The sequence below is a fragment of the Salvelinus alpinus genome, chromosome 12 (assembly GCF_045679555.1).
Source record: "Salvelinus alpinus chromosome 12, SLU_Salpinus.1, whole genome shotgun sequence".
NCBI lineage: Eukaryota > Metazoa > Chordata > Actinopteri > Salmoniformes > Salmonidae > Salvelinus > Salvelinus alpinus.
This window is the reverse complement of record NC_092097.1, coordinates 20,500,819-20,514,409: the sequence shown is the minus strand read 5'-3', so window position 1 is coordinate 20,514,409 and position 13,591 is coordinate 20,500,819. Positions and strand designations below refer to the sequence as shown.

The 13,591-nt window shown below is 42.6% G+C and overlaps 1 protein-coding gene across 1 annotated transcript in view; it reads right to left on the bottom strand.

Moving 5' to 3' along the window:
- The window catches only part of ccdc3b (coiled-coil domain containing 3b), a 42,544-nt gene extending 29,608 nt beyond the window's left edge, over positions 1–12,936 (bottom strand). Inside the window, exon 1 of the mRNA XM_071335286.1 lies at positions 12,450–12,936. Coding sequence (XP_071191387.1) covers positions 12,450–12,805 — 356 coding nt within the window. The 5' untranslated portion in view covers positions 12,806–12,936. The remainder of the gene's footprint in view (positions 1–12,449) is intronic.
- Positions 12,937–13,591: the final 655 nt, after the last annotated feature.

The window sequence follows — 13,591 nt, the reverse complement described above, 5'->3', positions numbered from 1 at the left end:
CCCATTGGCATTTAGGGTTAATACAGTGCAAGCACTTGGATACAAGCTTGCTAACTAATCATAGGATATAGCCAGCTTGCTTTCAATAATGTTTCAACTCGAACTGGCTAGCAAATGTGTTAGCTAGCTAGCCAACTAATTTCAAGTCGGACAAAGATAATGATAACTGACACGGATTTGCAAGTTGGGTAGCTAGCTAGCATTTGGGGGCTTCGTCTGCTAACCCAAAACAACATGCCTGTTCTCATAAAAGTATGTGTATTTTCTAGGGCAAAAATAAATGAAGGATGGTACTCGTCTACTACAAATATAGCTATGGCTCTGGCAGCAAATAGCAAAACGTATCAGCAAGCATTCAGCAACGTAGACAGCTGGTTGCACCGTAACGGTGTCAGCATCACCGGCCTGAAGATATTATGTAGTTACCGTCCATCTATTAACATATAAATTACTAGAGGCTACCTTTCCCCTAGGCTGAGTTTAGGGACCTACATCAAAGGAAGGGACAGAAAATAGAAATATATTTTCAATTTGAGTGGTATCAATGGAAAGACTGGCTCTGTGGCTGCACTGCTAGCAACCAACTCTGAGTCGGTTACTGTAACTTAAATAACTTGCCAATAGCACTCAACAAGCATGAGAAATCGGTATCTCACATCCAAAGCCAGATACAATAGCTCTTAAGACATTTGGCAGCTCACGGATAGATTTCACATTGAATGAACAACAGATATTGAACATCAGCACAGTGCAAAGGAAAAAGAGAACCGTGAGATTTTGAAAGACCTAGCTAATTAATACTACATGCTACCTAGGTAAACAGAAGTTGGCATTTCGTGACAACGATGAGAGTGCCAGCTCATGAAACAGGCCCAGGGGCAACTATGTGGAAGTATAAAATGCTTTGAATGAACAGTTCGCAACCCATCTAGAGACTGCCACCGTGTTTGCTTTTTGCTCATTGCATATGATGGAAATTTCCATAAAACTAATGCACTCTTCCGTGTTCTGCAGAATAAAGTGATGGGTATGGGATTCTGGGGATGGGGCTCAATAGACAGTTCCTACCTGGACTGCATGTCATTGGTCCAGATTCCGAAGCTGTGACTAGCGAACTTGCAACATTGTATCAACTAACCTGTACCAGGCCTTAATTTTCCTATGCCAGTGAGCTCAGGACAGACACAACTTTTTTTTGCACAAGGGAAGTGTTCAGGCAGTTTATTATGTTTCAAAAGGATATATGGAATCATCAAAGCATGACATTTTGCTCTTTCACACCGAGGCCTGGTGGTTATCGAGGGGGAGAGTGTTGAAAAGATTTTTCAAATGCTGTGAGGAACTGTCACGGCCGTCAAAGGAAGTGGACCAAAGTGCAGCGTGGTAAGCGTACGTTATCCTTTATTTTGGAATGACACCAACAAAACAATAAACAACCATGAAGCTTACGAGGGCATAGTGCCACAAACACAAGTCAACTACCCACTTCGAAAGGAGGGAAAAAGGGCTACCTACAGTGGGGAGAACAAGTATTTGATACACTGCCGATTTTGCAGGTTTTCCTACTTACAAAGCATGTAGAGGTCTGTCATTTTTATCATAGGTACACTTCAACTGTGAGAGACGGAATCTAAAACAAAAATCCAGAAAATCACATTGTATGATTTTTAAGTAATTAATTTGCATTTTATTGCATGACATAAGTATTTGATCACCTACCAACCAGTAAGAATTCCGGCTCTCACAGACCTGTTAGTTTTTCTTTAAGAAGCCCTCCTGTTCTCCACTCATTACCTGTATTAACTGCACCTGTTTGAACTCGTTACCTGTATAAAAGACACCTGTCCACACACTCAATCAAACAGACTCCAACCTCTCCACAATGGCCAAGACCAGAGAGCTGTGTAAGGACATCAGGGATAAATTGTAGACCTGTACAAGGCTGGGATGGGCTACAGTACAATAGGCAAGCAGCTTGGTGAGAAGGCAACAACTGTTGGCACAATTATTAGAAAATGGAAGAAGTTCAAGATGACGGTCAATCACCCTCGGTCTGGGGCTCCATGCAAGATCTCACCTCGTGGGGCATCAATGATCATGAGGAATGTGAGGGATCAGCCCAGAACTACACGGCAGGACCTGGTCAATGACCTGAAGAGAGCTGGGACCACAGTCTCAAAGAAAACCATTAGTAACACACTACGCCGTCATGGATTAAAATCCTGCAGCGCACGCAAGGTCCCCCTGCTCAAGCCAGCGCATGTCCAGGCCCGTCTGAAGTTTGCCAATGACCATCTGGATGATCCAGAGGAGGAATGGGAGAAGGTCATGTGGTCTGATGAGACAAAAATAGAGCTTTTTGGTCTAAACTCCACTCGCCGTGTTTGGAGGAAGAAGAAGGATGAGTACAACCCCAAGAACACCATCCCAACCGTGAAGCATGGAGGTGGAAACATCATTCTTTGGGGATGCTTTTCTGCAAAGGGGACAGGACGACTGCACCGTATTGAGGGGAGGATGGATGGGGCCATGTATCGCGAGATCTTGACCAACAACCTCCTTCCCTCAGTAAGAGCATTGAAGATGGGTCGTGGCTGGGTCTTCCAGCATGACAACGACCCGAAACACACAGCCAGGGCAACTAAGGAGTGGCTCCGTAAGAAGCATCTCAAGGTCCTGGAGTGGCCTAGCCAGTCTCCAGACCTGAACCCAATAGAAAATCTTTGGAGGGAGCCGAAAGTCCGTATTGCCCAGCGACAGCCCCGAAACCTGAAGGATCTGGAGAAGGTCTGTATGGAGGAGTGGGCCAAAATCCCTGCTGCAGTGTGTGCAAACCTGGTCAAGAACTACAGGAAACGTATGATCTCTGTAATTGCAAACTAAGGTTTCTGTACCAAATATTAAGTTCTGCTTTTCTGATGTATCAAATACTTATGTCATGCAATAAAATGCAAATTAATTACTTAAAAATCATACAATGTGATTTTCTGGATTTTTGTTTTAGATTCCTTCACTCACAGTTGAAGTGTACCTATGATAAAAATTACAGACCTCTACATGCTTTGTAAGTAGGAAAACCTGCAAAATCGTCAGTGTATCAAATACTTGTTCTCCCCACTGTAAGTATGGTTCCCAATCAGAGACAACGATAGACAGCTGTCCCTGATTGAGAACCATACCCGGCCAAAACATAGAAACACAAAATCATAGAAAACAAAACATAGAATGCCCACCCCAAACCACACCCTGACCAAACCAAATAGAGACATAAAAAGGCTCTCTAAGGTCAGGGTGTGACATGAACTATTAGCCTATCATTTGCAATGGATGTTAAAAAAAGCTGACTTGGTTGACTTACTGTGTGAGGTGAGGTGAAGCTCAGCTTATTATTAGTGGTAGTCAGAAGTATCCTACTTTATGCGTGCTCAGGCGCGCGCACTCCGTCAACATTAGCAGGACAGAGAAATAAACCAGAGACATGTTCACTGCTCACATGGATCGTTCCAAACAAAAGACAAGGAAAACATTTACAAAACTTGTAAATGGTATGAAACAAAAACCCAAACTTACTTCTCACAAGTGTAGCAGGTTAATGTGAATTCTTTTCCACTCTGAAAATGAATTTATGCATTTTCATAAATGAATGTAACCAAATGACAGGGATTAACGGTAAATTTACCACCGGTTACATATGTAATGGGGAATTTATTAAAATAATCAATCAAAGGGCAAACAATTCACACAATGAAACAACCCACTGGGCACACACTGGTTGAATGAACGTTGAGCCAACGTGGAATATATGGTGAACGTCTGTACCCAGAGGGAATTAAATGCGCAAGAACTAGATGGAGTGCTGAGTGCATTCTGGAGAGAGATTTCACAATATACTCATGACATTATCTTCACACATATTTTAAATGCTTTTCCCTGACAGTTGCAACTCAATAATCAGCTAGGGTTATTGCCATGCGTGCTGCCCAAATTGCTGGCTTCCAAACAAAGCATAGGCCTACGTTCTTGTGATTTGAAACAAACCACAGCAATTTTTTTTAAGAAGCTGATGATCCTCTGCAGCTAAGTCATGCTCTCTGGTGAACTATTTTGAAATTATTGTATTTATTTCTGTAAAGAGAGGAGTAATTATATAATTTTGGCAAATGTATTTCAATTGACTTTAAAATGTGCTGGCTATGGTACAGTAGTTGAAATTCAGAGCTTGAATAGCAAGAAGGATTAGTCTTAGGTCTTTGTCAGGTATCAGGACTATAAAGCAAATGCAACAGCCTGTTTAACAAACGATAACTTGCACATGGATGGTATTCATAAAAGTGCATTGCAGGCTACTAGGCTACTATTTTACTTTGCTGGGTTAGGGGGAGGGCGGCATATCAGCCAGGACCGGGCCTGTTACCAAGTCGTACTTACGTAAGTGAACTGAACACAATGGAGATATTATAGCACTGTGACAAAAGCCCTGCAGTAGACAAGATCAAGTGTTTATTGCTCTCAGACAATGCTTTCACCTATTCTATCTTCTCAGATCAGTTATTCTAGTAATTAGAAAATAGAGAAGGAAACTTCTTCCAGTTTATAGTAGCCCTCCCTAGCGGCAGGCAGCTGAGTGTCTTGAGGCTTAAAGCTAGTCAGAGTACCACCACTGCATTGAGATTTATTGACCTACAGTAACTTGTGAAGACCCCCTTGTGAGTTCAGAAAGAATGGCTGTCATGACCCCTTCACTTAATCTGGTTAGATGAAAGCAAGAGATGAACTATTAAGTCCTAACCATGATATTAACTGTAAAGGAATACCTAGGATAGGATAAAGTAATCCTTCTCACCCCCCCCCCCCTTAAAAGATTTAGATGCACTATTGTAAAGTGGCCGTTCCACTGGATGTCATAAGGTGAATGCACCAATTTGTAAGTCGCTCTGGATAAGAGCGTCTGCTAAATGACTTAAATGTAAAAAATGTAAATGTAAAGCCTTAACACACACATTCTACTCCAAGAATAATAATCTGTTTCTTCACTTTGTTAAACAGCAGACCAGCAACAATGTTATGGGAGTGAGACTGCTACATTTGGCACAGACAGGCAGACCAATCAACCAGTCTACAGTTTGGGTCCAGTGGGAGATTCCTTATTGCATTTCTTCCTATGCTAAACTATCCTTTAGTCCTGTCCTGGGCACTCATAGTCGCGATTGATTAGGAGAGGCTGTTTCAGACTGTGTCATTTGGTGGGCTTTAACAGGAAATGGGAGCTCACTGGAGACTCTGATGGAAACTTTTCAGCACTGGCTTGCTGATTCAAAGCCTGAGAGAACCATGTTTGCAGAATGACGAGAACAATGCTTACTTGAACTGAAGACTCCTCTGTTAAATGTTTAAGACGGAGGTCTGAGATTAGCTGAGAAGCTGCAGAGCAGCACTAGAGGCTCAGGCATACACATCCCCCTCCATCCCAGCATCCTAATGAAGGAAGGTACAGATGAAGGATTTTATTTGAGCCCGTTTGCTACAGCAGGGAAATTATCCTGAAGCAACAGGAAATGTGAATTATTATGTATAATGGATTTTTGTTGATACATTTTTCATTAGGGCAAATAAAGTCTGACCTTTTAAAGTGGAATTTACAAACTTTAGAAGCCTTTTTAAACCTTGAATACACTACAAGTTTGCATTTCCTGCCGTGCAGGAAAATTCTCAGAAACAAAAGAGTGATCAAATTATGGTCCTACATATGTAGTTCAGAGATGCATCAGAGGATGTATACAGTATTCTTATATTGGCTTTTTAAGGAACTTTTAGTGACAGTTTAACGCAGCACACTAAATGTCAATGTCTCGGGCTGTTTTATTCTAGTTTTCATTGCACCCTAAATCCGTGGGCCCATATGTCTGTGTCTTACTGTAACCCTTATTAGGTTGTTTCCTCCCATAGTAGCTGGCTGATTGCAGGGTTAATCCCTATGGCTTGTAGTTGAGGACACTTTCAGATCAGCAAAACCCCCAATAATGCCTTTAGGATTTCCCAATAATGGAGAAGGGCTACATCATGACACCATCAACCTGTCCTCTCAAACGGAACACACCATTTTCTGTGTGTGTTTAAAACGTGCGTGCATGTAGTCTGTGTTAATGTCTGTGTGTTCATGTGGGAGTGTGTGCGTGTGTTTGAGGATATGGATTGGCAGCAGGGGGCCTATGAACCTGGGGTCTTCAAAAAACGATTGAAAATGCAGCTGGCCATCCAACTCATCTACACACACACACTCTTTCCCTCTGACTATCTAAACACACGGTCACTATTGTACTTGGCGGTGAACCTCCATGCGGGATAGCTGAAATGCCTTTGAAAGACTCTTTGAATGACTGTGCACTTATCTGTTCTAGGTGCTGAGAATGAAAGGAACACAGGAAGACTTGAGACATCAGTTAAACGTGTCGGTACAAGTTAATCTCCCAGAACAGAAGGCTGGTGTTATTCAGCAGGGTTGTTCCGTGTTTGGGAAACAAAAGACTTCCCAGCCAGCCTGTGGTTGGTGTGGAGATAACACCATCAGCCTAAACTCCTAGCTTTGAGGGTCTCCCCTAAGCGGTTGGGAATTGTCGGCCTCTAATTACACAAGCTGGAAAGCCATGGCCACTTTTTTCTATGACTGCTGTGTTGTTCTAACACCAAGGGAGATGCAGTGCCTTCAGAAAGTATTCAGACCCCTTGACTTATTCCACATTTTGTTGTTTTACAGCCTGAATTCAAAATGGATAAAAAAAAAAATTCTCACCCATCTACACACAATACAACATAATGACAAATTGAAAACATGTTTTTATATTTTTTTTCACATTTATAAAAAATTAAATACAGAAATAAATAATTTACGTAAGTATTCATACTCCTGAGTCAATACGTGTTACATTCACCTTTGGCAGCGATTACAGCTGTGAGTCTTTCTGGGTAAGTCTCCAAGAGGTTTTCACATCTGGATTGTACAATATTTGCACATTATTCTTTAAAAAATGCGTCAAGCTCTGTCAAGTTGGTTATTGATCATTGCTAGACAGACATTTTCAAGTCTTGCCATGGATTTTCGAAACGATTTAAGTCAAAACTGTAACTAGGCCACTCAGTAACATTCAATGTCGTCTTGGTAAGCAACTCCAGTGTATATTTGGACTTGTGTTCTAGGTTATTGTCCTACTGAAAGGTGAATTTGTCTCCCATCGTCTGTTGGAAAGCAGACTGAACCAGGTTTTCAACTAGGATTTTGCCTGTGCTTAGCTCTATTCCGTTGCTTTTTATCCTAAAAAAACTCCCTAGTCCGATGACAAGCATACGCATAACAAAAATCAAATCAAATAAAAGGTTATTTGTCACATGCGCCGAATACAACTAGTGTAGACCTTACCTTGAAATGCTTGCTTATGAGCCCATCTCAACATTGCAGAGTTTAAAAATAGTAACACACAAGAAATAAAATATATAAAATATACAAGAATGGAGCTATATTCAGGGAGTACCAGAACCAGATCAATGTGCAGAGGTACGAGGTATTTGAGGTAGATATGTACATGAAGGCAGGGTAAAGTAACTAGGCATCAGGATAGATAATAATAATAAGAGTAAAATAAAGTCAGAGTAGCAGCAGCAAATGATGATTGTAAAAGTGTGTGTGTGTGCTGTGTATGTTTGTGTTGTGTCAGTATGCGTGTGTGTGTTTGTGTGTGTGTGTGCGTGCATACGTAATATATGTAAATGTGTGTGGGTTTTGTCTGGGAGTGGCAATGTAGTGTGTGTGAGTGAGCGTGTATATGGTTTGTATATGTAGTCTAGTGAGTGTGTGTAGGGTCAGTGCAAGATAGAGTCAGTGTAGATAGTCGGGTACTATTAATTGGCTATTTAGTCTTATGGCATGGGGGTAGAAGCTGTCTCGGAGCCTGTTGGTCTGAGAACCAATGCTCCGTCACTGTTTGCGGGATGGTAGCAGAGTGAACAGTCTATAGCTTGGGTGACTGGAGTCTTTGGCAATTTTTCGGGCCTTCCTCTGATACCGCCTGATAAAGAGGACCTGGAGGGCAGGGAGCTCGGCCCCAGTCATGTACTGATCTGTCCGCACCATCCTCTGTAGAGCTTTGCGATGGCCCATGCCAAACCCTCTTCAAGACTGTGCGGGTGTGTGTTAACCATGTTTATTAAGTCCTTAGTGATGTGGATGCCAAGGAACTTGAAGCTCTCGACCCGCTCCACAACAGCTCTCTCAATGTGAATGGGGGCGTGCTCTCCCCTCTTTCTCCTATAGTCCACAATCAGCTCATTGAGGGAGAGGTTGTTGTCCTTGTGTCACACTGCTAAGTCTCGTACCTCCTCCCTGTAAGCTGACTCATCGCCGTTGGTGATCAGGTCTACCATCGTAGTGTCGTCAGCAAACTTGATGATGGTGTTTGAGTCGTGCGTGGCCACGCAGTCGTGGGTGAACAGGGAGTACAGGAGGAGACTAAGCACACCCCTGAGGGGCCTCTGTGTTGAGGGTCAGCATGGTGGAGATGTTGTTGCCTACCCGTACCACCTGAAGGCGGCCCATCAGGAAGTCCAGGATACAGTTGCAGAGGAATTGGTTTAGTCCCAGGGTCCTTAGCTTGGTGATGAGCTTGGAGGGGACTATGGTGTTGAAGGCTGAGCTGTAGTCTATGAACAGCAATCTCACCTAGTTATTTCCCCTGTTATCCAGGTGGGAGAGGGCAGTGTGAAGTGCAATTGAGATTTCGTCAACATTGGATTTTTTGGGGCGGTATGCGAATGGGAGTGGGTCTAGGGTGTCTGGGATAATGGTATTGATGTGTGTCGTGAGCAGCCTTTCAAAGCTGCTACACGGCGGTAGTCATTTAGGCAGGTTACCTTGGAGCTCTTAGGAACAGGGACAATGGTGGTCAGCTTGGAACATGTTGGGATTAGAGACTGGGACAAGGAGAGATTGAAAATGTTTGTGAAGACACTTGCCAGTTTGTCTGGGTATGCTTTGAGAATGCGCCCTGGTTTTCCGTCTGGCCTGACGGCCTAGTAAGTGTTAACCTGTTAAAACATTTTGCTCACATCAGCCATGGAGAGTGAGATCTGAAAAAACAGGGGCTTTCATGTTATATTCCTTGGAGGGAGCATAAAAAGGCATTTAGCTCATTTGGGAGTTCTGCATGGCTAGGTTTCCCTTTGTAATCCATTATCGTCTGCAAGCCCTGACACATATGACAAGCGTTGGAGCTGGTGTAACAGGATTCCACCTTCATCCTATATTGTCCATTTGTATGTTTGATGTCTTGTCGGAAGCTTTCTTGTATGAGTCCATGTCCGTGTCCCGTTCCTTGTAAGCGGTAGCTCTAGCTTTTAGCCCAGCGCGGATATTGCCTGTAATCCATGGTTTTTGGTTTGGAAACGTTTTTATAGTCACTGTAGGGACGAAATCGTCTATACATTTATTGATGAAGCCCGTGACTGTTGTGGTAAACGCGTCAATGCTATCTGATGAATCCTGAAACATATCCCGGTCTGTACTAGCAAAACGGTCTTGTCCCCTCGCGTCTGCTTCATCTGTATTGAGCGCATCACTGATACTTACTGCTTGAGTTTTGTTTGTAAACAGGCAGCAGGAGAATGGAGTTCGGGTCAGATTTGCCAAAGGGAGGACAAGGGAGGGCCTTGTATGCATTTCTGTGGGTAGAATAAAAGTGGTCTAGACATTTAGTGCCCCTAGTGGAGCAGGAGACTTGTAGGTAGAAGTGACGAAGGACAGTTTTAAGTCTCAACGCATTAAAGTCTCCCACCAGAAACGCTGCCTCTGGGCAAGCGGTTTCTTGTTTGTTTATGGCCTCATACAGTTCGTTGACTGCCAGAGTGGTGTTGACTTGTGGAGTTACGTAGACAGCCATGATAATTTCAAATGAGAACTCTCTTGATAGATTAAAGGGTCAGCAGATTACCATGAGGTTGTGAGGGTTGACGCTGGTAGAGATGAGAAGCAGGTACAGGGAGTGAACATTTAATTATCAACGGACATGGAACGGAACAGGACAGCGTCTGGACAAGAACACATAACGACATTAATGCGACACAGGGAACAAACGGGGGAGGAGACAGTTATAGACGGGGCAATTAACAAAGGGAAGGAGTCCAGGTGAGTCCAATGAGCACTGCTGTGCGTAATGATGGTGACAGATGTGCGAAATGAAGGACAGCCTAGCCCCTCCAGCGCCGGAGAGGGAGAGCGGGAGCAGGCATGACAGAGGTATTCTATATCAGGTGGGAAAAAGCTTGAGATTTCCTTCACACTTGAAGCAGAACACCAGTTGTTATTTATGAAAAAACACACTCCACTCCACCTCCTTTCGACTTTCCTGAAGCAGCCATATGATCCTGCCGCTGCATGGAGACTCCAACAAGTACTACGTCTGTAGCGTCAACATCCAGACACGTTTCAGTAAGAGATATAATATTTCTGCTTTTCAAGTCTCTCTGATAGGATGCCTGTATCTTTGTAGTGACTGGGTGTATTGATACAACATCCAAAGTGTAATTAATAACTTCACCATGCTCAATGATACAGTGCCCGCCCTAATTATTGGGACAGTGACATAAAAAATGTACTCCACATGTGTAATTTTGGAGTCACTTTTATCACAAATAATAATAGAATATGTTTCTAAACACTTCTACATCAACATGGATGCTACCATGATTGTGGACAGTCTTGAATGAATCGTGAATAATGATGAGTGAGAAAGTTACAGACGCAAAAAAATATCATACCCCCAAGATATGCTAACCTCTCACCATTACAATAACAGGAGAGGTAAGAATTTGAGGGGGCATGATTTGTGCATCTGTAACTTTATAACTCATCACTTTTCACGATTCATTCAGGACTATCCGTAATCATCGTAGCATCCACATTAACGTAGAAATAATCTGTAACACAACCAAAACAAACAGCAAATGCATCCAACAAGTTTATAGAGTCACAAACTTGATGTAATCATTGTGTGCTAGGAATGTGGGATCAAATACTAAACTTTTGACTACTTTAATATACATAAGTGAATATACATAAGCTGACAGTCTGCACTTTAACCTCATAGTCACTGTATAATTTAAAATCTGAAGTGCTGGAGTACAGAGCCGAAAGAAGAAGTAGTGCTTCACTGTCCCAATAATTATGGAGGGCATATTCAATGTCTGCTTTAAAACAGTTTTTTTGTACCAATCTACCAATAAGTGCACTTATTTGTAAGGCATTGGAAAACCTCCTTGGTCTTAGTGGTTGAATCTGTGTTTGAAATCTACTGCTCGACTGAGGGACCTTAAAGATAATTGTATGTGTGGGGTACAGAGATACGGTAATCAATTCAAAAATCATGTTAAACACTATCATTGCACACAGAGTGATACTATGCAACTTATTAAGCAATTATTTACTCCTGAAATGATTTAGGCTTGCCATAACAAAGGGGGTGGCGGGTGGGCCGTTTTCTCCCAAATTTCGTGTTATCCAATTTGTAATTGCAGTCTTGTCCCATCGCTTCAACTCCCATACGGACTCAAAACATTTAAGCTTTTAATTTTCTATTCATTGCACTTTAACATTATGAGGTATCGTGTGTAGGCCAGTGACACATAAGTCTAAATTTAATCCATTATAAATTCAGGTTGTAACAACAAAATGTGGAGAAAGTCAAGGGGTGGGAATACTTTCTGAAGGCACTGTATCAAACTCAATTATCTCATAGTCCTGCACATTGATTGATTCGGTACTGGTACCCCGTGTACATGGCCAAGTTATTGTTACTCATTGTGTATTTATTTCTTTTGTTATAATTTTCTCTAGATTTTTCTCTTTGCATTGTTGGGAAGGGCCTGTAAGTAAGCATTTCACTGTTAATCTACACCTGCTGTTTATAAATGATCTAACAAATAAAATGTGATTTGTAACTTTACAGGGGTTACTTCTAAACGACCTGAATCTGATCATCTTTTCAATCAGTTGATATTTATCTCACATGCGAAACGGTTTGTGGAATCTAGCTACACAATATGACACACTATAATATTGCGCGCACACACACACCCACGGTTTGGTTTATTCTTCCTGCTGTGTTTGCTTGCCACTTGGGTCTTTCAAAGTCAAAACACATCCCAAGACAATCAATCCTAAGGGCAGACCCAGCACTTTCAACTCTATTCCACCTAGTGTCTTATCATCAGACAAAAGTTTCTCATTAAACTGTAAAAAGGTTAACACCGCTGGAAATGTAAGGGTTATATTATATCTAGACACAAACAATCAATCACTATATGTCTATATTCTGGTGTATTATACTTGTGTCATTTCAGTATTTAAACTTGCTTGAAAGTGATAAACGCTCCTCCATCAACACCAGGACTTCACGGTCTCTTACCTCAGAAAGAAATAGTAAGAGCTATTCTCCACGACACTGTAGGAGTAACAGGGGAAGTAGCCCAGCCCGGTGACATTGAACCGGGAGCCGGTGGGGACCTCCAGCATGCTGCCCCACGCCTGGTCGCATTGCAGCTCTATCTCTGCGGAGAAGAAGAGGTCCGTGTCATACTGCCAAGGCAGGTAGTTATACACACTGTACGAGTCCTTGTGCAGCGCAAGCACCTTGGCGAACACGATGATCTCCGCGAGCTCCGCACGGCACGCCTCAGTCTGGGGTCTCCAGTCGTGGGCCAACTGACATCCCCAAACCCCGCTCAGACAGGTCGCCAGAATCAACGCAAAAATAGCACCCATGTCTGGCAACTGCGGGTTTCGATTGCAGCCACTATGAAACGCAAATTCGGGGCAGTGAAGGGTGTGCGGGCTGGTGAGAGTTACAGGACCAGGACCACTGACTTCTCATCAAATTGTCAGGCACGACTGTATTCCATGGGCTTGTCAGCGCATGCAGCACCAATATGTGACAGGTATCATTCAAGTAGGCTATGCTCTCTTTATAAATAACAGCAGGAAAGTGACATAAAGTAAGTTGTTGCATTCAAATACAATAGCAGTTACTTATGCTAAACCCTCTTCCCTCATCCCCTCCTGCACGCTAGGCTACACTGTGAGTGCTGATCTAAAATTATGCGCAGCTTCCCTGGATCCTGTGAGTAGAGGCGCTCTGTGCGCTTGACATCTGACACGCACTAAAGTAGGCTATTCTGACTAGTCAAGAGAACACCTTGTCTATTACCTAACACTTTATAATACATAACCTCTCTCAATTATACATGCATGGGGTAATCCGTGCTTCTACAGCTGCATTGCTTGCTGTTTGGGTTTCTGTATCGGCCCTTTTTGACATCTACTGATACATGTAGATGTTCCAAGATGGCTTAGCAGTTCAGACGTCATTTTTGTCCTCGTACTGTCTTGTCCTGTATATATATATATTTACACCTTCTTCGCATATCTTTTATATATTTTATTATCCAAGAACTCAACTACAAAAGCTTTCCTGCAAAAGCTTTCCTGCAACCCGCCTCACCAATTACAAAAAAAAAAGTATTATTTACCTCAAATCTGAAAATCCACAGT